At 48.8% G+C, this 26,150-nt stretch overlaps 9 protein-coding genes and 1 non-coding gene across 10 annotated transcripts; 6 read left to right on the top strand and 4 right to left on the bottom strand.

Annotated features, from left to right (window-relative positions):
• The first annotated feature begins 14 nt into the window (after window positions 1-14).
• Window positions 15-1,840, top strand: VE01_10222 (uncharacterized protein). The gene is made up of 2 exons (XM_059464136.1): window positions 15-269; window positions 321-1,840. The coding sequence occupies exons 1-2, from the start codon at window positions 121-123 to the stop codon at window positions 1,336-1,338; spliced, it is 1,167 nt and encodes a 388-aa protein (XP_059319251.1). The 5' UTR covers window positions 15-120; the 3' UTR covers window positions 1,339-1,840.
• On the bottom strand, window positions 1,335-2,971 carry VE01_10221 (uncharacterized protein; the record flags this gene model as incomplete). Its single annotated transcript, XM_059464135.1, has 5 exons — window positions 2,339-2,971; window positions 2,073-2,279; window positions 1,887-2,005; window positions 1,646-1,811; window positions 1,335-1,573 (listed from the first exon to the last, which is right to left on the bottom strand). The coding sequence occupies exons 1-5, from the start codon at window positions 2,409-2,411 to the stop codon at window positions 1,335-1,337; spliced, it is 804 nt and encodes a 267-aa protein (XP_059319250.1). The 5' UTR covers window positions 2,412-2,971.
• Window positions 2,972-4,628: 1,657 nt separating this feature from the next.
• Window positions 4,629-9,440, top strand: VE01_10220 (uncharacterized protein; the record flags this gene model as incomplete). The annotated part of the gene is made up of 16 exons (XM_018279624.2): window positions 4,629-5,187; window positions 5,241-6,075; window positions 6,161-6,180; window positions 6,232-6,281; window positions 6,332-6,389; window positions 6,446-6,494; window positions 6,565-6,726; window positions 6,779-6,794; window positions 6,852-7,038; window positions 7,098-7,191; window positions 7,285-7,672; window positions 7,733-7,884; window positions 7,940-8,169; window positions 8,241-8,455; window positions 8,513-8,653; window positions 8,726-9,440. Exons 1-16 carry the CDS (start codon window positions 4,894-4,896, stop codon window positions 9,438-9,440), a joined length of 3,606 nt encoding a protein of 1,201 aa, XP_018125458.1. The 5' UTR covers window positions 4,629-4,893.
• VE01_10219 (uncharacterized protein) lies at window positions 9,071-10,135 on the top strand. Its single transcript, XM_059464134.1, has 2 exons — window positions 9,071-9,572; window positions 9,629-10,135. Exons 1-2 carry the CDS (start codon window positions 9,549-9,551, stop codon window positions 10,076-10,078), a joined length of 474 nt encoding a protein of 157 aa, XP_059319253.1. The 5' UTR covers window positions 9,071-9,548; the 3' UTR covers window positions 10,079-10,135.
• A 779-nt stretch (window positions 10,136-10,914) lies between these two features.
• Window positions 10,915-12,826, bottom strand: VE01_10218 (uncharacterized protein; the record flags this gene model as incomplete). The annotated part of the gene is made up of 5 exons (XM_018279622.2): window positions 12,496-12,826; window positions 11,855-12,425; window positions 11,624-11,796; window positions 11,266-11,562; window positions 10,915-11,174 (listed from the first exon to the last, which is right to left on the bottom strand). The coding sequence occupies exons 1-5, from the start codon at window positions 12,611-12,613 to the stop codon at window positions 10,915-10,917; spliced, it is 1,419 nt and encodes a 472-aa protein (XP_018125490.1). The 5' UTR covers window positions 12,614-12,826.
• Window positions 12,827-13,897: 1,071 nt separating this feature from the next.
• VE01_10217 (uncharacterized protein) lies at window positions 13,898-15,757 on the bottom strand. Its single transcript, XM_018279621.2, has one exon. The coding sequence runs from the start codon at window positions 15,436-15,438 to the stop codon at window positions 14,299-14,301; it is 1,140 nt and encodes a 379-aa protein (XP_018125492.1). The 5' UTR covers window positions 15,439-15,757; the 3' UTR covers window positions 13,898-14,298.
• A 1,005-nt stretch (window positions 15,758-16,762) lies between these two features.
• Window positions 16,763-19,893, top strand: VE01_10216 (uncharacterized protein). Its single transcript, XM_059464133.1, has 4 exons — window positions 16,763-17,713; window positions 17,776-17,805; window positions 17,908-18,585; window positions 18,698-19,893. Exons 3-4 carry the CDS (start codon window positions 18,480-18,482, stop codon window positions 19,417-19,419), a joined length of 828 nt encoding a protein of 275 aa, XP_059319252.1. The 5' UTR covers window positions 16,763-17,713; window positions 17,776-17,805; window positions 17,908-18,479; the 3' UTR covers window positions 19,420-19,893.
• A 2,199-nt stretch (window positions 19,894-22,092) lies between these two features.
• On the top strand, window positions 22,093-22,183 carry VE01_10215 (the record flags this gene model as incomplete). Its single annotated transcript has 1 exon — window positions 22,093-22,183. It is a non-coding gene; the product is annotated as a tRNA-Phe (tRNA).
• A 468-nt stretch (window positions 22,184-22,651) lies between these two features.
• On the top strand, window positions 22,652-23,489 carry VE01_10845 (uncharacterized protein). The gene has a single exon (XM_059464293.1). It carries the CDS (start codon window positions 23,046-23,048, stop codon window positions 23,391-23,393), a length of 348 nt encoding a protein of 115 aa, XP_059320276.1. The 5' UTR covers window positions 22,652-23,045; the 3' UTR covers window positions 23,394-23,489.
• A 163-nt stretch (window positions 23,490-23,652) lies between these two features.
• VE01_10214 (uncharacterized protein) lies at window positions 23,653-25,425 on the bottom strand. The gene has a single exon (XM_018279619.2). The coding sequence runs from the start codon at window positions 25,253-25,255 to the stop codon at window positions 23,735-23,737; it is 1,521 nt and encodes a 506-aa protein (XP_018125491.1). The 5' UTR covers window positions 25,256-25,425; the 3' UTR covers window positions 23,653-23,734.
• Between the last annotated feature and the right edge of the window lie 725 nt (window positions 25,426-26,150).

Raw genomic sequence — 26,150 nt, 5'->3', positions numbered from 1 at the left:
CTATAAGTGCATTCTAATTTTGTACATCTGCTATTTTGCTGTATTTTTGAAGATTTACTCTATTTATTCACGCAGCAGTTTTTTTATTGATTGTTCTTTATTAAATTTTTATTATTTACAATGAGCGGATCAGGATCCGGATCAGGATCTGGTGCAGCTGCTTCTGCTACCAGCGAAAATTCAGCCAAAGAAGTCTATAGTTGTTCGGCATGCCGTGTCAATTTTACCGACAGGCAAACACAGAGGGCGCATATGAAAGATGATTGGCAGTGAGTGGCAAATCGAAGCCAAGTTATTATTAGAAATATTAATAAAACTAGCGTCTGCAACTTGAAGCGCCGCATAGACGCCTTGCCTCCAATATCAGAGGCTACATTCAACGGGGAAGTGCTTCCTGAAACCGATGCGGCAGACGCGTCTTCAGGATTTCAGCTTTCGTGCTCTGCCTGTGGCCAGAATTTTCTGAACCAAAAAGCATGGCAAGAACATCTCAAATCACGAAATCACACAAGGAGAGCCACCAAATTGCCCGTTTCGCCGGACGAAACCCCTGAACCAAGTTCTCCCCTTTCAAACACCCGCAAGGAAGATGAACCGGCCAGTCCAGCCAAACCTTTCAGTTCGCTGGATTGTTTATTCTGCAACGTGAAATCTACGTCATTAGGTTCTAATATCGCACACATGTCTCACGCCCACAGCTTCTTTATCCCCAATTCCGAAGAACTCACCGACATCGACTCTCTTCTCGGTTACCTCTATACCCTAATATCAGTTTTCCACGAATGCCTTTTCTGCGGGAGCTTAAAACCTAACAGGCTCGCCGTCCAAGATCACATGTGTGGCAAAGGCCATTGCATACTTGATTTTTCGAACGACCGACATAAATTCTGGCAGTTTTATGATGTCGACGATTCTCAGGACGAGCCCCAAGGAGTGAATTTGGTTCCGGATGACGACGATGACTTGCACCTACCATCGGGTAAAACCGTTGGTTCTCGCTCAGGCGCGCGCAGCACTCATAGAAATTCCAAGAGGCGCTCATCCTCCGCGCCATCATTACGCCGACACCTCCTCAATGAGGAGGAGTCTGAGGCAACGCCTCCGGCAACGCTCGATAGGAGATTAATCGCAAGGGCCGGTACATCCACCAGTATGATTGGTATCCCAGAAGTCCAACGACTCGCATTGGTGGCTGTGGAGAGACAAATGTTTGCGATGGAAATGAGGGGGCAGAATGAACGCCAGTCAAGAGTTGACAAGGGTGGTAATCGGCAGAAGCGATACAAAGTGGCTGGAATTGGAAAGAAGCAGGGTGGTTTAGAAAAGCGCTTGGGCTAAGAGCGTTCGGGTGGAGCTGTTCTCACAGCTTCTGGAACAAGCCAGGGGTGCTTCAGCATCTCAGCCGCTGATTTCCTGTCATCGGGATCAATGGCCAGCACGTTCTCCAAGAAGTCGACAAAGACAGGCACCTCGGCCTTCGGCATATCCTTCGGCCTTCGAAGGACCTCAGTCTCGCCATCCATCAATGAGAGGAAAGACGCGGGCGAAAGCTTTGGGATACGCAGCAAATTACCTGGTGGAGAGGTTAGCATTTATCGCCAAGAACATCAAAGACAGCTGGCGGAACTCATTCGTTCCAGCATACCTTCATCGAAGAACTCCTTAGGCCTGGCGCCTCGTTCAAGAAGAGCCCTAGGAAAAGGCCCGAAAACCTCGATGAGCTGTGCGAGCCGGTCATCTTCCGCTGTCCATGTTCCATCCCGCGATGCGGCCCCAGGGAATGGGAGATGGCCCTTCACGAACTCAATAATCTAGAGCAATGTTAATTATTTCTCCCCCTGTTGAATGCATACTTTCTAGAAATGTGTCTGGAAACTGTAACGTACGAGACACCCAAAGCTCCATATATCCACACCCGTACCCCACGGAGCGCCCAGCGTAACTTCGGGGGCTCTCAGATGAGGTGGTTGGATCCGATCTGATAAATGTTTATCCACCCAAGATGCTGCGAACAGTAAGTCAGTAACATCCCCGCTGCAAAGGGGTCCCAATGGAGGTCAGGGGCACCGTACCGACTCCAAAATCGATAATCCTCACACGAATATTATCCATTTCTGAGATTAATGGTGTTGTAATAACTTCACTCAGGGGTGTCGCAATTACGCCTTCCTCGCTGCCAGCATCTGTCTCTGTGGTTCGAACTGGGGTTTGCTCGATATATCTCGAAACAACTGCCTTGGAATCATCCAGCTCGAGTAGTATGTTCGATGGCTTCAGGTCTATATTTGATTGGTCAATTATTAACTCTTTCAAGCTATTTTTGCACTGAGCGCCTTGCCTGTGTGTATGATGCCGCATTCTCGATGCAAATAATCCAACCCCTGAAGTAATTGCCGAGCTACTTCCTTCATCACAGCCACTGGGATGCGTCCCTGGTCAAATTTGGCAATTTGAAGGCCTAGGTGATGCCCCAAAACGGGGAACACAAGACATACGTGAGTTCCCTCTTCTCCTTCGTGGCGAAAGTGGTTGAGCAGCCGAAGGACGTGGTTTTATCCGGCATGGGTCGATAGGGACGATTCATGTTCGATGTGCTGTAGCATCTCAAGCTCGAAAATATCATGATTGTCATTATAACAATCCGACCTTAAAACTTTAAGGGCCACGTGTGTTTTCGTTCTGGTGCATACTGTTAGCTTACTGAGAGCCCCTTAAATTAGTGGTTCGGATTTGGAAGCATTGTAGTTGTTTTATTTTCCTGTGATACGTAGGAGAGGTGCCTTTGCCACCGGGAGCTTCGACGGTGGAGTTGAACCACCCTTCGGCCACTCTCCTAGTATGGTGTTAGGGGTGTGTCAATGACAGATCCAAGGATTCGATTGAATCGTAGTGGTTCGGATTTGTACCTCAGGTCACGCGCCAGCCAAACAGTTGAGTATTGGCCATACCCAAGTTTTCGCAAAGTAATATATCTCTCATTATTAAATCTATCGCCCAGATTTACGCGACAAAATAACCTGTAGTTGTTGTTTGTCCCTTCTTCGGGGATCTGAGTTCCTGCTTCTCACAGTTCACGCGGCAGGATTGTTTGCTGCCCCGATGCCCCAGTCAATTTTCTCCAGGCTCGCGCCAATGCCGACTGCGGTTGCGCTATTATGCGCATGTCAGAGAGGAAGCATTCGCCGGCAAAGGCTGGGAGCTTGGAGGATTGTGCAGAATGGCACCGTAGGATCTGGTTGTCAGGGTATTATGGCAGGCCAAGCTAGATTCGGGAGGTGTGAGTGACGAAGGAATCGCGGGAAAAACCCCCTGTCAGTACCGCGAACAATGAGTAGTAACCTTGGACACCCCCCAAAATAAATGCACACCCCCGCAACGTCCACATGGTGGTGGTTTCCCACACCCTCACCACCAAAAATACACATTTATCTGTGCATTACTACCAGCCTTGATTTCGACTGGGCCTAGATGTGCTTGACAATAAACAATATTTTATCGTCCTTCCATAAACGCCACCGTCAACTTTTCAACCCTTTCGATCCCAAAATGATGGTCGTGCGCTTTGGCAGATTCCCCCATCTTTGCTCTCTAGATCGCATAACGTGCTGTGATATACGGTAGAAACATGAGACAACAAACTCATGTAAATGGGAGTAGGTAAACCAAGGACGATTGAAGGGACCAAAATATCGTCGTTATTACACTCGTTTTAGATCTAGAAGCCACTATGTATTGTGACATATTGCCCTATGGGTACGAGCTTTAGCCCCCACGTTGCTAGACGGATGCCTTATTAGAAGGAGAAAGAAACCTCCCAATTGGGACAATTCTCACGAGCTGAAGAGCACGGCTAAACCGGATAAGTTACTCTACAGTATGATTAATGACATTCAGAAACTAACTACATTACTAGGGCAAATACCGACGTGACTGGTGCTTTTACATGCCGCACCGTGGATCACACCCACCGCCCTGTGACCTAGTTGGAAGGCCACTCTGTGCTATAGAATTTATACGTAAGTTATCTTGGGGGTTAGAAGGTAGGTCGCGGAAAGGTGTTTATACGTTATGCTTATTGAAGTTAACCAGGGTATTTCATTGTGCGAGCTGGCATGTTTTTGAATAACTACAATATCCCCGCATCACCCCCAACACCCACCCGCCCTATCCCGCTATATATACGAATGAGGAACTAGCCTATGTATTAGGCCACATCAAAGGACTATCATCCATGTTTAAACCTGCCGTGTCTGTTAGCGGAAGTGTCAATCCTGTGGTGTCATTTGTACCTTTCTCCGAGTCGCCAAGGAATATTCAGTGGTCTATATGTTGCCAAGGTCTGTAATTACACTGGCGAATCCTACAATCCTACAATTCAGCCCGAAAAATAGAGGAGTCGAAAGACTTGAAGGAATAGGAGTCGGTATTTACACATTCAGGCACATAGGATAGGCACTACAACTATGTCACTTGAAGGGGATATTACTAATAATAGTAACGGCCCGAAGTAATGTACTCCAGTACCAGATATGTACAGAGTGATAATATGCTTACTGATATGAAGTATGTGCAGATATCTTCGTGGTGTTTCGCATGCTGGTATTGTTAGCGTGCCTTCGTGGAGGAGGATTTTTAACTAGTATTATTCAAACCAATATCCCATGCCCCGATTTCTCTGCTAGGTTGCTTTGCCAAGTGAGACGATGGATTCGAATGGGATTGCCAGGGCTCACAGTTCTTCCAACTCCCGGTAGCGTTGAGTTTGGCATTCTCATCTCCGAGGACAAACGATTAACGGAATATTATTAAAGTACATTTCGCCCACAAGACTTCCAGAGTACAAGAAGTCGTTTTCACAAGCTTGATAGACAGCTTTGTTGTCTTGGAGTGACCATGGTGTCGTTCAAAATTGCGTATGCCAAGTACGGCGTGTTAATTTCTCTTTGTGCTTCTACCGTGGCCATTCCGTTCTATTCTGGAAACTCGAGTTTCCCTGAGGACATCAGTCGCCGCGCTGCGAATTACTATCTCCGTATTATGCCCCTCGGAGCCTCTATAACAAAGGGCCAAGGAGTACCAGGAGCAGACAACAATGGGTATAGGAAATTCTTACGGGACCAACTTCGTTTCGACGGATGGCAAGTAAACATGGTTGGCAGCCAACCAGGTGGGACTATGCAAGACAACGTATGATAAATACTCTGGATTCTTATAGAAATTTAGATGCTAAATAACAACAGGATAGTGAAGGCTACCCAGGTGCGATAATCGCTGAGGTTGCGGGACACGCAGAATTTGCCCTATCGACCTTCAAACCAAACGCCGTCTTGATTAATGCTGGCACGAATGATGCAACGAAAGATCACGATGTTAGCACAGCCGGCGATCGCATGAAAGACATGATTATGAATTGCTTCATAAAGGTTCCTAGCACTGTAGTTATTCTATCAACGCTCCTTCCCAACTCAATAGCTCCCGGAAAAGTGGCAGAAATTAACGACCAGTATCGGAACATCGCAGCGAAGTTTAGAAACGACGGCTTTCACATAATTTTGGCCGAAATGGATGATGGATTCATATCCATAAACGAGATCTTTGATAAAACTCACCCGAATCCAAGCGGCTACCAGAAAATGGCGGCTGTTTGGCATCATGCGATCAACCAAGCGGACAAAAAAGGCTGGCTTGTGCAGCCAAGCAGCGACGTGACCTTCCAGGATGGAACCTATGGAAAAACCTGCCCGAAGGTTTTAGGAAGTGGATCTGCGGATCCTCGATCTGGAATGCAGATCCTCACAGCTAACTCAGGGTTGATATATAATGATGGGAACTATGTGCATCGCTCTACAGCAATGGGGGTAATCCACAGCCACGTTGGGAAAGAGGCCATTAGCAACACCGATTTTTTTCTCGCTCAGCTGGTAAGTCTTCAAAAGGTAGGCCGTGGCGGCGAACGTGATGATATAGTTTATGTCGACGGATCTGCCTTGAAGATTACGATGTTTATTAACCAAGGCGATGGGACTTTCGGCCCTGAAGTGAAGATTGACGTCCATGACAGCTGCCCGGTAGCAGGTTAGTGCATCTTACATTGGATAACTATCATTATCTTTTACCTTTGCTACAAATTTCAGAATTTCATGTGCTAATGGCTTATTAGGGGTTCGTTGGGGCGATGTGGTACGTATATTGTTTATTAATTGTTGTTCATTAAATATTAATTTGAAATAGAACAATGATGGTCTTGATGATTTCATCTGCATTGGGGAAGCAGGAAATATGTAGGTTACTAACAAAACTAAAAATGATTAATACTTACTTTCTTATATAGGTACGTTTCAATTAATCAGGGAGGTAACCCACCCACATTCAAATCTTTAGGCGGAATTGTAAGTGATATATTGGAGCGGAAAAAAGTGTCTCATATTAACAAGATGCTATATAGTATAAGAGTTCCCCCGAAGGATATACACGCGATTATGTTCGGCTTGGTGGTATGTCACTCTACCCTCCCTTATATCCTCTGAGGAAATAGGCTGCTAACTATTATAATGCATTTGATAGATATCGATGGCGATGGGAGATTGGACTATTGTGTTGTTAACAATAGCAATGACGTCTGGTGTTGGAGAAATGGCGGCCTAAGTGACAAAGCCGAATACTGGCAAAATCTAGGAAAAGTTTTCACTGGTAGTAAATACGTGGATGGCCAGAAAGGGAGATTTGGTGAGTAAAGTTTGTTCGATCTATTCACAAGTTTGGCTAACAACTAATATAGTGGATATCAACGGCGAGTAAGTTTCATTATCTTGCAACAATTCTTTGGATGGACAGTCTTAACTAGGTAATAGTGGTCGTTCTGACTGGCTGTTGGTTAACAAATATGGCCAAGTTGTCACCTACATTAATCAGAGAGGCGATGGCGATGGTCTTGTACCGAAATGGTTAGAAGCTGTTGTGACCCATGCCGGAATGGGAAAAGGCGTTTTGCGGGATGAAAACATTCTCTTTGGACAGGTTTATGGGGAGCGTGCAGACGTAAGTACAATATGCCATCTACAAAAAACACGCACTAGAAGATTCTAACTTTCTCATAGTATGTATTTGTTGAACAGCCGTATGAACCTTTTACTATGTTCAAAGACCTCAAGTGTTGGAAAAACGATGGTGGTGGAGGCAAGCACCAGAAAGGTAAATTATAACAAGGCAACAATTACGCCCTTTACCCCTTTTTTGGCTGTTGATTTACGTTATGCTTAAAGAAGTAGAGGCTGATTATTCTAGGCGATGGCGCGCACTGGGGCGACATGGATGGTAATGGAAACGATGATTATGTCTGGATCTCGCCCGATGGCAAAGTTGCCATCTTTAGGAATCTTCATCAGCCTCCTGACACATCCAAATTCAAAACAGGCGGTGGCTGGGACGCAGCACACGTCAATCTTGAAACCGGATATGACCGTCGAGCTTTGCATATTGGAGACTGGGACGGCGACGGAAAGGCCGACATCATTGCCGTTGAAAAAGGGAGTGGTGCAGTCACAGTTTGGAAGACCAGCTATGCTGGGAATAAATTTTCATTCGCTAAACAGGTTATCCCCAACAGCGGCAAGTGTAATCAGGGGTGGGGTGTTGGCTTGTTTGACATTGGGGTGATCTTTGCCGACCTAACGTGAGTCGCTCAGTCACGACATATGTAGTTGCAGATACTAACAAATTGTGTCTAACATAGTGGAAATGGTCGGGTTGACTATCTTTGTATGAAACCTGACGGGACTACGGAGGCTTGGTTGAACGATGATGGGTCAGACCTCCGCTCTGTCGGCCAGATTAAATTTAGTGAAAAATTTGACCGAGCAAACCATCGTTTTGCTGATGTTAACGGTATGCCTGTCTCATTCTACTTGATATTGCAAGAGTACTTATAGTTTCTGCTTAGGGGACGGGAGGGCAGATTTTCTCTGGGTAGACAAGTTCAACGGCGACACAAAGGTCTGGGAAAATCTTGGCGAGCTGCCCAACGGCGAACGTGTTGGAGGCAGCTCGTTTCGTTGGAGCCTTAAGGGGACAGTATATAAAGGATCCTCTCGTGGATCTAACATGCACTTCCCAAACATAGGGGGGGTAGGTCGAGCTGATATAGTGGATGTTAATCCAACTACAGCTAAAGTAAGCAAGAACCCTTACATCTATCGTTGAATTTGCCTCCTTCAATGATATCATTAATTAAGACGTGTTAGGGATTTATATGGTTCAATAGCTGCCCTGGGGGAGGTGACGACGGCGAGGGTCCAGTCCCGGATCCTATGTTACCCGCATACAATCCAAGTGGTCCGATAGATCCAACCGACCCAGATGACAAAGTAAATGCCAATAAGTTTTGCTCTAAGAATGAAGGAAGCTGGTCTCCGGAGCTTTGGAACGAACTACAAGTTGGGACGTGGTTAGACCAGAGGTAAGATTCTGTTTAGCATCTCCATTGTATTTTCATTCAGCATATCTAATTCTGCAGAACTCGATGGTATAGCGGGAGACCCGAAGGGTGGCCTAGACCAAAAACCAACTCTTGGGATGCTGGAGTACCTCGAGTCATTTCAAATTTTAGACTCCTTACTGAGGACGAGTTTTTCAACTGGCTTCCATCTTGTCTAAGGTGAGTTCTAGTAGCGGCCTATCCTATGTCGGCATTGTTACATGGGCATTACTAACTACATTCATTATTTAGTATCCTAGAAACATGCATCATTCTTGCCGTCCATCTTAAAGAAAACTGTGAGACCGACTGGGAACGAGCTTACTCTCTATTCGCAATGGCCAATTTTGCTAGATTTATACAGAGATTTGTTAAGGTATATAAATCTGAGGCAGGGAATACCGCCTACGATCTTCCTACAATGGCGAAAATCTTGATTGCCGAACAAAACAAAGGCCTCGCCATAAGTGATGGAGCATGGCTCACCATGGCGGGTGGCGCTGTTACTGCAATAACAGCATTTATGCCTGGATTCGGTGGCATGGCTGGTGCTGCAGCATCCGGTATCTTCGGCATGGCCAGTGCATTTGCTGATGGCGCTGCTCAGATCCACGATCCGGGGTTCACTAGTTTTGCTAACTTGTCCACGACGTTTGGCGACATGCAAGATCTGGTTGTGGACACGGTTGACATTTATTTCCAAAAAATGTTCTTTGCTCATCCTGCCACGGGAAATATTGAGCAAGGTACCCAACTTTCTAACATCCTAAAATCTGGCGTATTTTCGAACCAATATATCGGGATGCTAGATACAGATACAGGCATTAGGGATCCAACGCCCGGATATGTCGAGTTTGACCGCAAATTGATGCGCAAAATGATCAAAGCACCAATCATCAGCGAAATTTGGAATAGTCAAAGGATGTTCATTGTTAAATTCAGACAGGGATTGTTAGATTACACATGAGAGGGAGCAATTAGTCACAGGAATTTCAAATTCGACCCTTGCTATGGTACGGTGAGCTATGACGAGACATTCAATGGGAAGTACTACTGTCCACATGGCGAGGGAGGAATGGGCGAAAACAACTATTTACTGGTGAGCTCGAATCTTCTTCCATGGCTTTGTTCTAGACTAACATACACCCGTGGCAGCTTTCTTGGGACCTCGACCGCGAGTATATGTTTAACGATTATGGCACCGCCCAAGATACAATCTCACAAGTCGGCATCGACAAGAGCGAAATGGTGATCTCCGCAGTTCGGGTTCAGGAGGCCGCGAAAGAATTCATACCGCGCAAAAGCAGCGTCATGAGTGATATGTTTCTAAAAATAGCCAACAGCCCAGATGTGGAGTCTCTGTCATCATATCCGCTATTTGTTAACATTCCGGTCTGCGATCTTAATGATCTTGATCTTAAATGGAGCAATGATGTTTGCTTCGTATACCAGTGGATTGGTGGGAATAGAGGCGACAAGACTCTGTACCTAGATTGCCTAAGTTACGTCCTGCGTGAATCTTGTTCCACTTACAAGGTGAATGGTCACTCGTGGCCATACGAAAAAAACGCTCATGGTTTTAAAACAATCGCCGACGAAAAATAGTGTGGCGATCAGCCCACGACCGGTTAATCATCAGATTGGTTGGTTGGGTAAAGAGGGAACGGTGCGAGATGTGCCTCACTTAAACCAGATGGTTGCATATGGATATAAGTGATGTAGCGTCGTGGATCTTCAATTCTATTTCAACTACCTATTTGTCGATATATTTGAGTCCTTCGGAAATAGGATACATACTGTCACTTCATTTATTTAAATATGAGCTACAAGATTGGAAGTCCTCCGGAATCCTCATTGACTAATTTAACCATGCCAAATATCCGCTGGCATAGTAAATCCATAATAATGAGTTTGGGATATAATAATTATTTTCCAGGGGTAGGCTCTGCACCGAAACATGGGCGTCCATATATTTGTTCTGGCACAACCGTGAGTTATTCTCCCTCATGAGCTGGCCGGTCAGCTCATGACCGGGCACAACTCACGGTTGTGCCGGAACATATCTGCATACTTCAGAGGTACTTCCGTCTGATGATACCACATAGTCTCACTTCTAGCTGCACCTTCTAAATTTTAACTATCATAGTTTATACTAGTATCTTGGATTATTCGATCAGCACGATCAATAAGCGTAAATGGGCAGCGCTATGTGATAGACTCATTTCTCGGCATGGTACGTCCGTCTCTCACTTGTAAAATAGAAAATGGGGCGCGCTGTCAAATCAAGTTACTACTTCAGAAACCGTGGCAATGCAATATGGGGCAGACTAATAATAAGCAAAGGCATGTGGAGGATAATATAACTCTCCTTCATTCGATAGCTAACAGTTACTATGACCCACTCCCCACTTCCCCAGCTCCATCCATCTCACAAATATACATTATTCCTTACCCGCATAAGCCGGAGGCACAGCATTATTCTCCCTCTCCTCCGAAACCCCCGCCTCCTTCTCACCACCCGCATCCTCACGGGGGACAACATTCAGGTCCGTCTCGCGATGGCTGTCCATGGCGTCCTTATTGAAGAAATTAACATATATTGGAAAGGCGTAGGCAAGAACATAACCCATGAAGGGGATGATCATGGCGAAGTGAGCATTGTGGGCTGTTACTACCGCGCCCATCATTGGGGGTACGACGGCTGGGGGTTGAATTAGCTTTGCCTTTTTTTGGGGGGGAGCGCATGAATGGGACGTGGTGAGATAAGTCAAGAATAGGAGTACAAAACTCACCACCCCCCGAAATCGCCGAAACCAAGAAACTCCCTCCCCTCTTCGTATGCCTCCCGATCCCTCTAAGTGCCAGCGTAAAGATGGTAGCGAAGCAGCACGACTCGAACACGAAGATCATGATGAAAAGCGCGATCCCCGCATCGCCGTGGGTGTTCATAGCAGCGATGGAGAAGACTGCGCACATACCTAGGTAGGCCGCTAACATGAAGCGCGGCCTGAAGAAAGAGATAGTCATGAGCCCCGCGGCGATGAAGCGGTTTGCGGCGTAGAGGCCTTGGGCGACGGCGAGGAGGTCGGCTGGGTGGTGTTAGTTGGGTTTGGGCGAACGGGATGGGAGTTCAGGGGTTTGGAGACTTACATCCCTGTGCAGAGGTCTTGCCAGCCTCCTTGCAGTAGTTGATGAAATAACCGGCAATGGCGACTTGCGCGCCAACATACCAGAACTGGCTCCACACACCGAGGAAGAGATTATACTGTTTCCTCAGTGGCCCAACATCTTCCCCCACAATCTCCGTCTCCTGCTCCGCCATACTACCACTCCATTAGCACTGACCGCTCCCCTTCCTCTCAAAGATATCGGGGAACTCACTCAGCATCCGTAATCTCCGGCATCGGCACCACCGCAAACAAAATAATCAACAAAGCCACAAAACACGCCACAGCCAAATAAGTCCACTGCACATTCTTCAATCCCGCCTCCGACTCCGCATTCCGAAAAAATACCCTCGCCGCCAACAACGGCGCCACGAAACTCCCCACCCCCTGCACCGCCTGCGCTAGATTCAACCTAATCTCAGAATACCTCGGCGGTCCGCAAATCGCCAGGAACGGATCCGCCGCAGTCTCCAGCGTGGATAGACCGGCGCCGACGACAAACATACTCCCGCAGAATCCGCCGAATGAGCGTTTTACCCCGGATGGCCAGAAGAGTAGACATCCGATCGCCAGCACGGAGAGCCCGGACATGAAAGTGACGCGGAAACCGTAGCGGCGCAGGATCCAGCCCGAGATGGTGAGGGGGCAGAGGAAGTAGGCGCCGAAGTAGGCGGCGGCGAGGCCGGAGGCTTTGGAAGCCGTGATGTGGAGTTGTTGCTGGAAGTGGCTGTTGAGGACGTCGAGGAGGCCGTAGGCGAAGCCCCAGAGGAAGAAGAGGATTGTTACTTGGGGGGTGTTAGTTGGGAGGGACGGGGAGAGGGGGGGGGGCGGGGGGGAGTGGTAAGATAGGCGTACCGAGGAGATTGGGGATGATGGATTGGCGGAGGGTGAGGTTCGCGGCGGAGGTTATGGTGTTGTCTTCGACGGCGATTTTGCGACTGAAGACGCCCTTGAGTCTCTGTTTTGTACCCATCGTGGTGGTTTGGTCCTCTTGCGTGTGTGAATTATGGTGTGTCGTAGGTGTTTCAACGCCGACAGTTGACAACGAAGGCGTGTGTAACAGCTCAGCTCAGCTCTCACATCAACCAAAAACGCGGCAGAGCAAACCGTCAATATAATGACGTTGATTTATCAATTCCAGCGCCAATTCTCTCTTTACATTCCTTTCCTTCAATATATTCGTAGTCACAATCTCAACATCAATTGAAGATGCAAAAACAACAAAACAACCATCCCATCCCTCCCAATAAGTAATTCCACCTCCCCCCAACCGCACTCGGTCCCCATCCCCCCGACCCCCGACACCTTCCCACCACTTCCAGCTCGCAACATCCTACGCACCAAGTGTAACGTTGACGTCCATTCCTAACCAGTTATCACTCTCATCCTAATGCGGTCATAACTCACGGGTCCTTATTCGCGACGAATGTGGGGAGGAATGCTAGATCGGGTAATAGATCGACGATCTGAGAAATGTGGCCCCGGGTGCGCTAAGGTCGTTGGTGGGGATTTAAGCCGGATGAGGACCGAGGGGACGTGGAGGGTGCGCACGTGTTGGTGGTGAGATACGATTACAGCCTCATTGCTGGGCTGTGGTGTACTGGGAGTTATTTTGATGGTATTTTATGTTGTACGCTGTCGCTATTTACGGTATTTAAATGCGTGTTTTACTTACTGATGATTTGTGAAGTGAAGAGTGCGAAGAGGCTAATAAACGTGGGGGATTAAGCAATATGCACGGGCGCGCGCGGGATGCCTGCGAATTCCGGCACTTTAGATTAACGCTGCGGTACTCATATTCGCCAAGTACACATACCATCATGACTTCACCAAGCAAGGTGTCTATCACATCGATCACATCGATCACATCTATCATATCTCCAATATCACCGCATTCGCTGCATTTAATTCCCCGCACTACCCAAATCCTTTCCCCGAAATCCCCTACCCCATGGCCCAAATGAAAACATGGAGAAGGGAGCTGAGGTGGGGTCCAGGGTACGAGAAATCCGGGGTACAGCTCTCGGGGTCGGGATAGAGGGGCGCGAAGGAGGCGGCTACTTGCATAGAAGGAATGCTAGAAGGGTGTAGGGGGTGCGTTCACGTGGATGTAAGTCTTACCCTGTAGGATTGCGGAAGTGCTGTTAGTGCTGTTCTACTCTGACAGGCGTATGACGAATGACAGCTACTGGTTACTATAGCTATGTAGTATGGTATGCTGCACGATAAATCACAAAGTATGCTGAGAGATGATAGTGTGGTAAAAAAATTATGGTATCTTATTATCCGTCCTCAGACGCTTCCATCCGAAGTTGGGTGCTATGCTAAGCTATGCTATATCCCCATTCCTTCCCATTCCCATCCCTGGGCGCTATGCAAAGTATGTGTGATGTGTGTATTAACTAATTCTCTCCCAGGGTCGCCAGGGGCCTCATGCACTATGATCACCCCCCCTTCCTAATTCGCTGCACTTTTTGTTTGTTTGTTCCCTTTCCCTTATCCCGTTCGCTGAATTAAAATAAAAACAAATCCCAAATCCCGTTCGTCCCCCAATTAGACAAGCCCATAATTTTTTTTGTCGCTTCCAGAAACAAGCACCTCGCAAAATCCGCAGTAGAAACGGCCGAAGCCAACAGGAAAACAGATGGTCTGATCCGATCAGCACCACCTCACAACACCACCAAGGACTCTCGGTCCGAGACCACGGCACCTGCGCCTCTTGCGCTCCTCGCAAGCCTTATCATCTCCGATTCCACCGCCGCAGTGAGCGCAGAAATCGCTCCATGCGCACATGGGCGCCTCCCACTCCGCCTCGCTAGAGACAACGCCTTTGACGGTCTTCTCCTCCTCCCTCGCAGCCTTGCCGCCGAGGTGGAAGGTCCACTCGCGCGCAGCTGAGAGTTGCGCCTCGAGCTCATCGGACTTGACGTATGGTGCCTCAAGGGAGAGGGACACAGACTTCAAGTTCGGGAGTTGTGCCATCGCGGCCTCGAGCGCCTCCTGGGCATCGGCGCATCCCTCCTGGGCAAGTGCCCCCATGGGATCAGCCATCTCGACACCGGCCATTGGTGTTGGTGGCGCAGAGAACTCCATCTCCTGCTCGGCCGGGTCTTGTAAACGCTCCTCCTCCTCCTCAACCTGCACCAAGGGCAGAGGACGACTAGCAAGGCTAAGCGCCTCATTCGATGCCCAACCGCGCCAATCGCACCAGCGAACCACGAGGGAGAAGTCGGTGACACCACGCATAGCAGGATGCGCGCACATGTCCTTCAACTCCCCCTTAAGCAACCACGCCACATCAGCAAACACACGAACACGGCGAACGGTATCTTGTTGCGCCGGGCTCATGCGAGCGAAGTACTCCGGTGACGCCAACAGATCTGGTGGACCGCTCGAAGGGGGGGCGTAGAAAGTATGTGTCGCTAAGGGGACAGGCATATGCGCTGTCTCGAGGTGTGTGAGGCGGCTGACCAGCAGCAGGGCCGTGGGGTGGTGGACCTTTGCGCGCTGGCCGGGGCGTGAGTAGGGGGTGTTGATGTCGTAGGGTGCGCGGATAGGGTTCCATGGGTTCGGCTTGCGCGGGCGCGGTGCGCTGGTTGAAGGGTAGAGCGCCGATGGCTTTGGGGGTGGGGGAGGTGCCTTGGGGGTGTAGGGTGTGAGTGCGTAGGCGAAGATTTGGTCGCGGATCTCTTGGGGGAGCGCGTAGAGGGGTGATTGGCGCTGGGTGTTGATGGGGAGGGCGAGGAGGGTTTCGGCGAGGGGAGGGGTGGAGGTGCTCGCTGTTGATGTCGACGCCATGATGGCGGTTGTGTGGGTTGTTGTTGTAATGTGAGAAGGAGTATCACGTGATGGTCTCCACGTGATATGAAAGCTTCGTGTTTGAGTCTTCACGTGAGGTGAGTCGATGAGTAACCTTGGGGGCTTCCACGTGATTTTGAAGTGGCAAATGGGTCGAGTCGATCGTTGATGGGCAGGGGTAAGCTGCGTGTCTTAGAACCGGTGCGTATGAGAGAGCCGGCGTGAGGATGAAGATGATAGTTGAAGCGAATTGGCGATCAACAATACGATGACTGAAGAAGGTCGTCTGTTTATAATGGCAGAGAGAATATAATGATCCAGGCACGAAAGAGTTGAGGGGGCTAGTGAGACTATATACCAAGAGCGAGAGAGACAAGTCTCTCGGTGCTGTGGCCATGACGCAAAACTCAAATCCAGTCACGTCGCCTGGGGCAGCACGCCGAGGAAAACGTTGTCTGGTACGAGAGGGTACTGGAGGGGGGCAAGTACCGATGATGTATTTTTGACTTGGCGATCATTGGCGTATGGGTTGAGGAGTGTGTGAGGTTTGTCAAGGCTTTGCTTGGATGACTGAGCGTGGAGTAGAGTAATAGTGTGGTATAGTATGGTATAGTATGATATTAGTATGGGGTGTGGTGGCGATGACTAGAGTGAAAAATGTAGTAAAATGTAGTAGAAAGTTTGAGAAGGTACGTGAGCCTAGTAGAAGGTACATGAAGGTGTACAAGCGGTGGAACGGAGAAAGGCAAGAAAAGGTACATTGAGGTTAAGAGAGCACAGTACAGTACTCCGTAGAGTGTATTTTATTTACTTTACTCTCATTTACTCTCACTCAGCACAGTCAGTACAGTTCAGTACAGTCAGTACACCGAGAATAGCCAAATACACGTAGTAACACACAAAATACACTCACAAATACACACTAACACACACCGTACTGTACACCCACCCACCGCTATTCTGCCCCTGACCCCTCTCCATCGTCGCCAGCCCATCAACGCCCTCACGTTCCTATGCCGACGGTGCTCATGATCACCAAACCACTCCAAAAAACCCTCAAACCCTCATAGCTTCCAATCCACCGCATACACTTGCGCACGCTCTAGACACTTTACAAACTTACCTCTCTCCACCGCCCCAAATAGCGTGCAAATCGTGCAGTTACAAACCACGCGCCGTACCTGCACTGCAACTTCACCATCAACCCCCTGAACGCCGTCTCTCATCGTCTCATCGCCTCATTCCTCACTCATCCCTCACCTCCCCCTCCCGTCATCCCTCCATCGCCCCCCCCTCCTCCCTCCCCGTGACTGCCGCCAAGACCCACACGCCATCCACTCCCCATCACCACGCCCGCAGAGATTTCGCCATGCGCCCTCACAACCGCCTCTCCTGCCCTCACTGTCGCGCATCCAGCCCCCTCGTCGTTGCCATCCTGGTCACTATTAGGTAAAATGGGGGTAATTAGCGAGGTCAGCGGGTGCTTGGGAGTCTTGGAAGGTCTTGGAATATTCTTACGCTAGTGCCGTTGTGGGACTAGTGCGGGCCCGGTGAGTTGAGTTTTTATGAGCTGTTCTCTGTTTTCTCTGCTTGGGTGCGCAGAGTACGAGGGGACTTGGGAGACGCAGTGTGACTAAAAATAGGGCGGACCGCTTGGATGCTGGGTTTCTGGGGGGATGAGAGGCATGAGAGGCATTTACTGGGAGTGCGGAGGGGGAGCGCTGGTGGTCCCGTGGGTAAGCGGGCGGTTGAGTCTGGGCCTGGGCTCTACTCTACTTTCCAAACGCTCACACGCACTACGACAAAGACGTTGGATTGGAGAGGTACGAAGTATACTACAAGGTTACTTTACTTTGCTACTTGTTTTACTCCTGGTCTTAGTCTTGGTCGTGCTTGGTCTTGCTTCCTTGCTCCTCTACAGCTGCATCGTAAAGTAAAGACGCGATCTGGACGCCCTTGGCAGCGTTAACGCCTTCCCCCTTTTCAGCATTCCGCGGTCCAAGAGGCGGTGGCGGTAAATCAGGTGATGACTCAGTTTGTGCACCAGCGCATCGGTGCACCGACCCATCGTGAGCTTCATTTTCCAGCCTGTGACCTGTTGGGATCTTCGGGAGATCCCCATGGTGTGGCTTTTCTCGTCTCGGCTGTTTTTCTAAACAGGGCCTTAAAACGTGTCCATCAAAGGGAGCACACTACTCCGCGTGTACCTTCTTTGTTGGACTTTACACCAAACCTCGGCGCAAAAGAAGCATCGTGGCCCCTTGGTACTTTTTGGGTTTGTGGTCCATACCCCGTACTCGTGTTAAAGCCTCACCAAACTTAGAACTCAACAAAAAGCTAAATCCAAAACCAAATTTCCGCAATCAAGTCAGTCACCTGAGTCACACACAGTCACCTGCCTGCTCGCTCCATCCCTTTCCCCGGATTCTCGCTCCCTCCCAGATCGCTAATCTCATTTCGCTCCCTCAGCCGCATCGCCCGGAACGGCCCCTCATTTCCCCATGCCATGCCTCGGCATCCCCCCAGAAACCCTTAAAAAGCGCACGGGGCCAAGCAGTCCACGCAACGCACGGTGCCGAGCGCGCGCTCCCCAAAATTTCTCAAAATCTGGGGGAAAATCATGAACCCTGAAGTTTTGCAACGGCCAAGCCCGTCTTACACCACGTGACAGATATGTTAATTTCATGACTCTTACACCACGTGACGGTTATATTAATTTCACAAATCCTTCTTGCAAAATAATTCTAACGTTCGAAAGGGGATTTTTTATATCACGTGGCCTATTTCCATAACCTCCGATTTCCGAGTTTCTCTTGGCTGTCAGTCCCGCCGCGTCAGTATATACGCGTCTTATATCACGTGATATATATATAATCTCCTCCTTCAACTTCAGCCTCCTGTCAGCCGTCAGCCATCAGAATTCTCAATTCTTTAATTCTCGATTCCAAATCTCCTCAATTTGATATTTTTTTATCCACCGCCGAGAAATTCCACTCCCGCTGTAAAAGCCACCACTTGCTTCCCCATCAAACTTCCCCGCCATGGCCGTATCGCTTGACACCCCGCCCATAGCCGCAGATGGTCCATCCACTACTACCGCGCCAGCGAAGGAAGATGGAAAACTCCAAATCTCCGTAGGCGGTAAAGGCGCGTCCCGTTCCCCACTTCCAACCCCCCCACCATCCGCCCTTTCCCTCCCCCTCCTCTTGCCCAATAAGAAAACACCCAAAATTATAACCCCGTCTAACACACCCCCCAGAACTCATCCACCCAGCCGTCACCCTCCTCGCCCCAATCTTCGAGACCGACCCTCTCATCACCTACTTCCTCAATGGCCTAACGCGGGAGGAGCGCAATGCCTACCTCCCCAAGTACTTCACCATCCTCCTAACGGCGGCGGGCATGAATAAGGGGAGTTTCTACCACACCGATGAGCTGGATTCCAACCCTCCCTTTTCGGTCCCTAGTTCCGGTAGCCCGCAGAAGGGCGGCAAGGTCGCCGTTAGTCACCCATGGCGCAGCACGATCGTCCTCCTCCCCCCAGGCTCCTCAATCGACAACCCCCTTACCATGCTCCCCTCCGGCCTCCCCTCCGTCCTCCTCAAGCTCGGCCTCCGCGGCGTGCGAAAAATGCTCTTCGAATTCGAAGGCGCCTGCAAGTCCGCCCGCAAAGCCGGATTACGCAAAGGCGAAGACCCGTATTACATCTTCTTCGTCGGCACGGCGGCGGCGCATCAGGGGCAAGGAATAGGGGGGGAGTTGGTCAAGGAGGTGTTGAGGAAGGCGCAGGGGGAGGGGAAGACGGTGTGGTTGGAGGCGACGACGGGGGGGAGTAGGAGGTTGTATAAGAGGTTGGGGTTTGAGGAGGTGAGGGAGATTGTTATGGGGGAGGGACGGGTGGGGGGGGATGGGTTGCTGAAGAAGGGGGGGGAGGGGGTGAGGGTTTGGGCTATGGTTTGGAGGCCGGAGGGGAAGAGGTAGAGTGGTTGGTGGTGAGGAGGCATAGATGGTGGGAAGGGGTGGTGTGGTTGATAGATGCTGATATATAGAGATGTAATGTGTAATGGAAATAGAGTTTTGGGTTCACTCATCAGCCTCCCAACGTAAATGGGTGTTTCTCGCCACCCTTACTCGATTCCATATTTTAAAAACCCCAGATCAAAACTTTATTGGCCTGAGAGGAACACCATGGCAGTCCTACACGAAACTGTCTGATGGGATCCTTGCACTTGGCGTGACCGATGAGTAGCAAGTTGAAGTATGCATCGCAATCCACCACTCCGAATTCTTCAATACATCCCTATTTTCCCCACCACCGACGTATGGTGACCGTCTGAGAAACAATGCTTGGCTCTAATTTTACATTATACCACAGCAGCACCCATCATTCCGATCATCGTACTGTGGCTGTCTTTGCATTGGCGGCCTTTGCCTCATCTGGCCTTGCATACGGGCACCCTGGTTTTGCGACCGTACGACTTGAAAGCCTCCATGTGGATACCTCAAGGTCACAATGGACAGGTAGGCATGGTTGGGCGCTGCTCGTGCCATGGGGGAATTGTTGAGGATGCCGATTATGGTCCCTGGACTCATAACCTCTCTCGTTTGGTTTGTGACGTAGGCTATGGGGCCGTGATGGGTGTCTTTAATACGGAAACATTTAGCAATGGTTTGTAGTTGAGGTGTAAAAGTGAGAAGTAATATCAGATCATAAAGGGCTACTCAAAGAAAATGACCTGGAAGGGATGTCAACGTACATGTGTGTGTCCGACCCGGGATGTGTGGGCCAAAATACTGGTTGGGGTTCATTTGTGGCTGGAGTATGGAATAAAAACCAAAGGGTGGTTCTGCTCCTATATCTTCTGTTCTTGTGTGGAATAAAAAGAGAGTTACATGAATATTCAAGTCGTAACTGTTCGTAAATATAATAGTGGCAGTCGTTTGAAAGAATTATGCTTAGATATGCGCCTCCAATGCGCAATGAAATGCCGTGTGTGCAATGAAATGAGACTTGACGGAAGAGGAAAGGGAAACGCGACTCTTCTATAGAGACGCAGTCTTGCATTCAACCAGCCTCATGTAAACACTAGTCTCGATTAGCCTTTTGACAGGGTAAATCAAGTGTGCCAGATATCACAGATCACAGTGCAGACAGCTCGTTCCTGATAGGCTTTGTAATGCAGCGGCTTGCCATGATCCAAGGTACGCCATTTCACGTTAACTTACCAGAGGATTATAGCTTTCACATTAGGCTGCGACCTGACCAATGAAATTAAGGAAATAAAAAGTACACTTGCTTTATAAAAGAGTCTTATTTACATACAGTAGGAAGTATCTAAAACTCTAAAACTTCATAGCCCTGTTGTACAGTCTCAAAAATGAACTAGACGAACGTGGAACGCATTCTTGACATGTCAGATTTAGCGCCGACCCCGATAAATGAAAAGCAAGAGCTAGAGGAATGGAACAAACTATTGGGAATAAACAGATCGATCTTGTGGCGTTTGCACACACAGGTCACTCAAGCAGCGAATCGGAGCTGTTTATGAGAGCATGTTCAGGCAGACAGACTGGCTTTCTTTACACAGTAAAGGTTGCCCCTAGCGCATAGCAGCAGCTACTGATTGGATGAAACTTATGACTCCTAATGAGAGGGTGGCACACCTCACCTCATAGGTGTCTGTTGCTCCCTAGACACGCCACATAATTTCCACAATCTCTTCACCGGTCACGACTCTTTACCGGTCACAGCTCTTCACCGGTTATTGCAATTGCTACCATTAGGCTTTAGAAACCTTTTGCGTCCAAAAAGGGAAGAGACTTCACATAATTCATATGCAAGGGCGCAAGGCAGCAATAGTGTGGTTGTGCGGCTGGGTGGATGGGTAAAAGAGTTTCGTTGTAATACTTCGCACTCAGTCCCAAGATAGCTAATGTCGGCCATTTGCCATGCTTCTCAGAAACCAGACAGTGTGAAGCCGCCTCTCGATATGACATTTTTGTACATTATGTCTTATGCATTGCCTACCCTCTAGCAAGAGTACAAACGCATACCAAGCAATATGTGAGGCGGCTATGCCCCGCTAATGATCTGCGTATGCTCCACCTTACTCTCCTGACTACCACAATCTGTCACGATTCAAATCGTGTATAACTCCATTATTATAGACGAGGTTCTGCGCAAAGTGAGTGGTATTAGACAGGGGTATAGCCGTCCTTTACCTAGGTATACCACCATTAAAACTAATCGTAACCCCAAGTTTAGGTGCGTGGGAGGCTATGCGTTTGGTCGTGCTTGCGGCTGAGCTAAGAGAAGGGGTCTTAACGGACTGCTTATTACAAACTTGGCTGGTATTAAGCCCATGGTAATAAGTTGTTGTGTAGAAGCCATCATGTTTATATAAATATATATATTATATAATAGATTAAATGTTCTCTAAAAAGTTATAATTAAAAGTCAAATATCAAGGAATAGTTATTATTGAATTGAGTTTTTTTTTTTTTTTTTTTTTTTGCCTTACTAAAAACAAATACAATAATAATAAAATGCAAATCAAAGAGATAACAAATGCTATATAAACTGTAAATACGGGCAGTCATAAAAATCGAATTATCAGTCTTATCTAGCATTTTGTAGCTGAGGCAAACACCAAGGCGGCTTTAGCTCACTTGGGAGAGCGCCAGACTGAAGACAACTTCAGCTCCGATATCTGGAGGCACTGTGTTCGATCCACAGAAGCCGCAATCTGCGAGTCGAGGATCACCTCGATTAAGAACACTATATTTTTGGAGTACTCATATTTTTTTGGTAGTTGAACTCACCGTCGAAGCTCCCGGTGGTAACGCATCTCTCCTACCTACATAAGGAGACCAAAACAACCATAATTTTTTTTGAAGCCAGCCTCAACAACTATCATGTTGTTGTAACGAACAAATATTTTGACCGTAACACAACAACCAGAGAATATCAACGACAGCTTACTGATAGTTTACTCATGCTAAGTAAATAAACACGTACGAGGCTATGCCTGTGCACAATGATATAGGCCCAGCACGTAAATCACGAATCCTATTTTATAAGGCGGGACTGTCCGCGTTTCGCGAAATGTAGGGCTAAAGCCGACCATATTTTAGCCATATTTGGCAAAAAGTACCACTGGGGCGGTTCTGCCAAGCAAATTTGGACCCCCAACTCTAAAATTGGCGCCCACGTCACCATCGATCTTTAATTTTTGTCGATCTGTTCTATTCTAAACAATCTCCAGGCAGGACTTGGGAAATCCAAAGGAATTCTTTGGAGCTCTAAAATTTGCTATAAAAACATGTCTTCCGCATCGAAGGCCAGAGGCACATCAGCCCTTCAAATATAATAAATTGAAACAAATCCTCTATCTAAGAGGACCGAAGATGCTACAGTTACATCTACTCTCAAGTTTGGCTTGCCTTTATGCCGCTGTACCCCTGCATCCGCGAAATGTTAAATGGGCACCATGTGACGGCATCTCGCTCAACACTACATGGGACTACGAATGTGACACTTTGACTGATCAGATAGCCTCAAGGAGCTACAGCCAACTTTGGACCGACTTAGTAATACTAGCTGTGTCATGGGAGATATGTCGTCCTTGACGGCCATGAGTTGCGCGACTTGGAAGCTCGATAATAAACAGCGATACGATGGTGTGTTGGAGAACCTTGCGACGAATTACCCTATGATGATTGTCACCAACCCTTTCGACGGGCATACTCCTCCGCAGTCAGCATATAACACGAGTGCTATATTCGAGGATGGCGTTGTGTTGGAGATTAACGGATACGGACACTCATCTGCCAATCTTGTGTCAAAATGTGCAACACAGCACCTTGCAACATACAGTGTGAATGGAACTCTACCGGAACCAGATACTATATGTCAGGTTGATCTACTACCCTACCACCAAGTGCCATCCGAATAAAGAGGTGTTGCCTTCCTATGGGTTCAGTTGACACGGATGGGAGTTTGTAGCCACTGTTACTCTGATTATAGAAATTATACGAGGTTATATTCCATAGTATTTATACTGTTACTGAAATGTGTTCTTGTTTTATAAATAAGCAGGCTAACGAACGTGATGTAGCTTCTTCGCATACTGAAGACACGAAAGTGCCACTTCTGTAACATGAACTGCGTTTTATGAGGACCATTTCCTACCCCAGCACGACGTCAGCAATTGAGTCAAGGAAAGAATATCTTTCATAAAATTTGATGCTTGAGACACAAGATGCGCCAATGCTTTGGTAGGAGATGTGTCAGGCCTTAAGCAAAGCTAGTGCCAATGACCCAGCTCGCATCATCGTTGAACAAACTGGCAGCATCGAACGAGTGAACCCCACCGTTGCTAGCAGTGTAGGCCACATTGTCGTAGTGGCGGAAATAGCGAGTGGGATAACCCCATGATCGAATTGAGCTACCCTGTCCGTTGAGGCCGGTCTGCGGGCAGAAGGTGGCGTCTTCGCGGAACTGCTTGGTTCCGTCGTTGGCGTTGAGCACGAGTGCAAAGTTGTAGTGCCGTATGTAGCTGCCGGCGGTATCCTTTGACTCGAAAGAGAAGCAGGCGCTGTTACCGAGGCCGGCGCGAACTGTCCAGCTGGCCTGTTGCTTGAGGGCGGTGGTGCTGGATGACGAGACAACCTGAGTGTTGACAACGGAACCGGTGTGTGCCAGGTAGCGTGTTGTGCAGCAGGATGTGGTAACCCGTAGAGAGACGGACGAGCCGACAGTGAGTGCTGGGCCACTAGTCAATGAGGTGGTGGCGTATTTGGCGGCGACGATGTTGGCTTGAACTAAGGCCTCGGTGGCATCAGACGGATAGCCGGTGGTCATCACGCCTTCATAGAATGTGCCCTGGGCACTGACACTGTTGTCACCGCCGATACCAAGAATTATGGCACCCTCTTTGCTCATTGGGTTGTAGCCAGACACGCTTGGGCGTACACCGCTATAGTATGTTGACAACGTGCCGGACGCAGCATTGGCACCGCGGACTGCCCAATGGTTTGGCTCTCCCTTAACGATCGCAGTGACAAACCGGTAGGAGATCGAGGGGTCGCCAGCGTTGTTGCCAGGACTAACTCCTGAGAACAGGCCGTTCTCAAGGTCGGCCATGATCCAAGGGCCACTTCCAGCGCCAGAGCCCCAGGCAGTGCTATCACCATAGTAAATAGCCTCCATATGACCGTTGCCAGTATCATGACTGTTGGTTTCAGCATTACCATAGTCATAGCAGCAACCTCCGTTGTAGTGTGATCCATCTAGGACAGCGTACATGCCCTCTGCTGCATCACCTGTAGCTGTGCCGCTAGCGGCGTTGTTGCTGTAGCCAGTACCAGGTGAACTGAAGACTCCGTATGCCTTCTGGCCGTTCAGCGTGACCGGTGCGCCAATGGCGCTGGCGAGATTGTCATAGCCATTGGATTCTGGGCCGCTAAATCCACCAGGAGGAGCCTGGCGGAGATGGTTGCCGCGGCCGGACTGGTCGTAAATGATAGTTATAAGGCAGGTTGTGCTGGCGCAGAAGGAATCCTGCGCGGCGGCATTGGCGACACCACCAGCAGAAAGCGGTAAAATACTAGTCGTGGTATTGTCGGAACCGCGTTTCACCTGGTATAATGAGCCGGAATAGGCGCTATACAGGGCTCGTGTGGTGCTGTGCGCAGCAATGCATGGAGTGCCGCCAGAAGAGTAGATATCGCAGGGCCCAGCGGCGACGAGAGAGCTCGCAGCAACGAGGCTAAAAGCGAGTGCGCGGGCCCGTTCTAGGCGTGGATTTGAGAACATGTCTACACTTTTGGTGGGGAAACAGAGGGATGATCACTCATGTAAGCTTTTTTAACCGATCGACAAGAAGCTTAAGTATTCATCGAAGGGCGTTACACCCGTTATATGCTCCGCTTCGGGAAGCAATACCCCGCCGAAATGGCGACCTTCTTCCCCGCTCAGTACCGTCGATCTGTAGCGTTGTACGAACATGACCCCGTGATGTACGGAAGTTTATTTCTTATGGGTATTAGAGGTGGAATAAAAGCGATAAAGCCCTCATATCGTTATGACCAGCTAAGTAGCTCATGGAACCCTGGACGCGGACTTTAACCTCGTGTTTATCCGCAGTAGAGATTCCGGCAATGTCATGCACCACTATTAATTTACTCCGGGGGGGGGACCGGCAATGTCATGCACCACCATTAATTTACTCCGGGGGGGGGATGAAACTAAAGTGTCTATCATTCTTACAGAACTACAAGAGCGATGGCCCCTGGAAGGCTTTCTTCGTCCTGGTATGGAGTCCTTCAGCATGAAATCTGATCAGGGCAAGCTTGAGTAAGTGCATGTCCTGATCGTCGACAATTGCGCATTACTTTAAGTATGGTACGGTGCATTCGTGGAAACTCGCAGTCGACGATCTTGGATCTGAGATGCAGATCTTCTTGGTTGGCATGTGAATGTCCCTGACGCTAACATAGCCCTCGACCGCTAGGGGGGGTGGATGCGAACTTATGCGGTAGCACAAGGCCCGTTGCGGGCCGGTGCCTGGGCGTTGGCTCAACGCCACGGAATAATGGAATGAAGGTACAAGTGAGCACCGTTGGCAACCACGACGAACACGGCTGGTAAATTCATAACTGCAACGAATATTATATTTAGTCAAGCACGAACTCCTAGCTCGGGGAGCCGA

This window comes from Pseudogymnoascus verrucosus (assembly GCF_001662655.1).
Source record: "Pseudogymnoascus verrucosus strain UAMH 10579 unplaced genomic scaffold scaffold_76, whole genome shotgun sequence".
In the NCBI taxonomy this organism is placed as follows: Eukaryota; Fungi; Ascomycota; class Leotiomycetes; order Thelebolales; family Thelebolaceae; genus Pseudogymnoascus; species Pseudogymnoascus verrucosus.
This window is presented reverse-complemented; position numbering and strand designations above follow the sequence as displayed.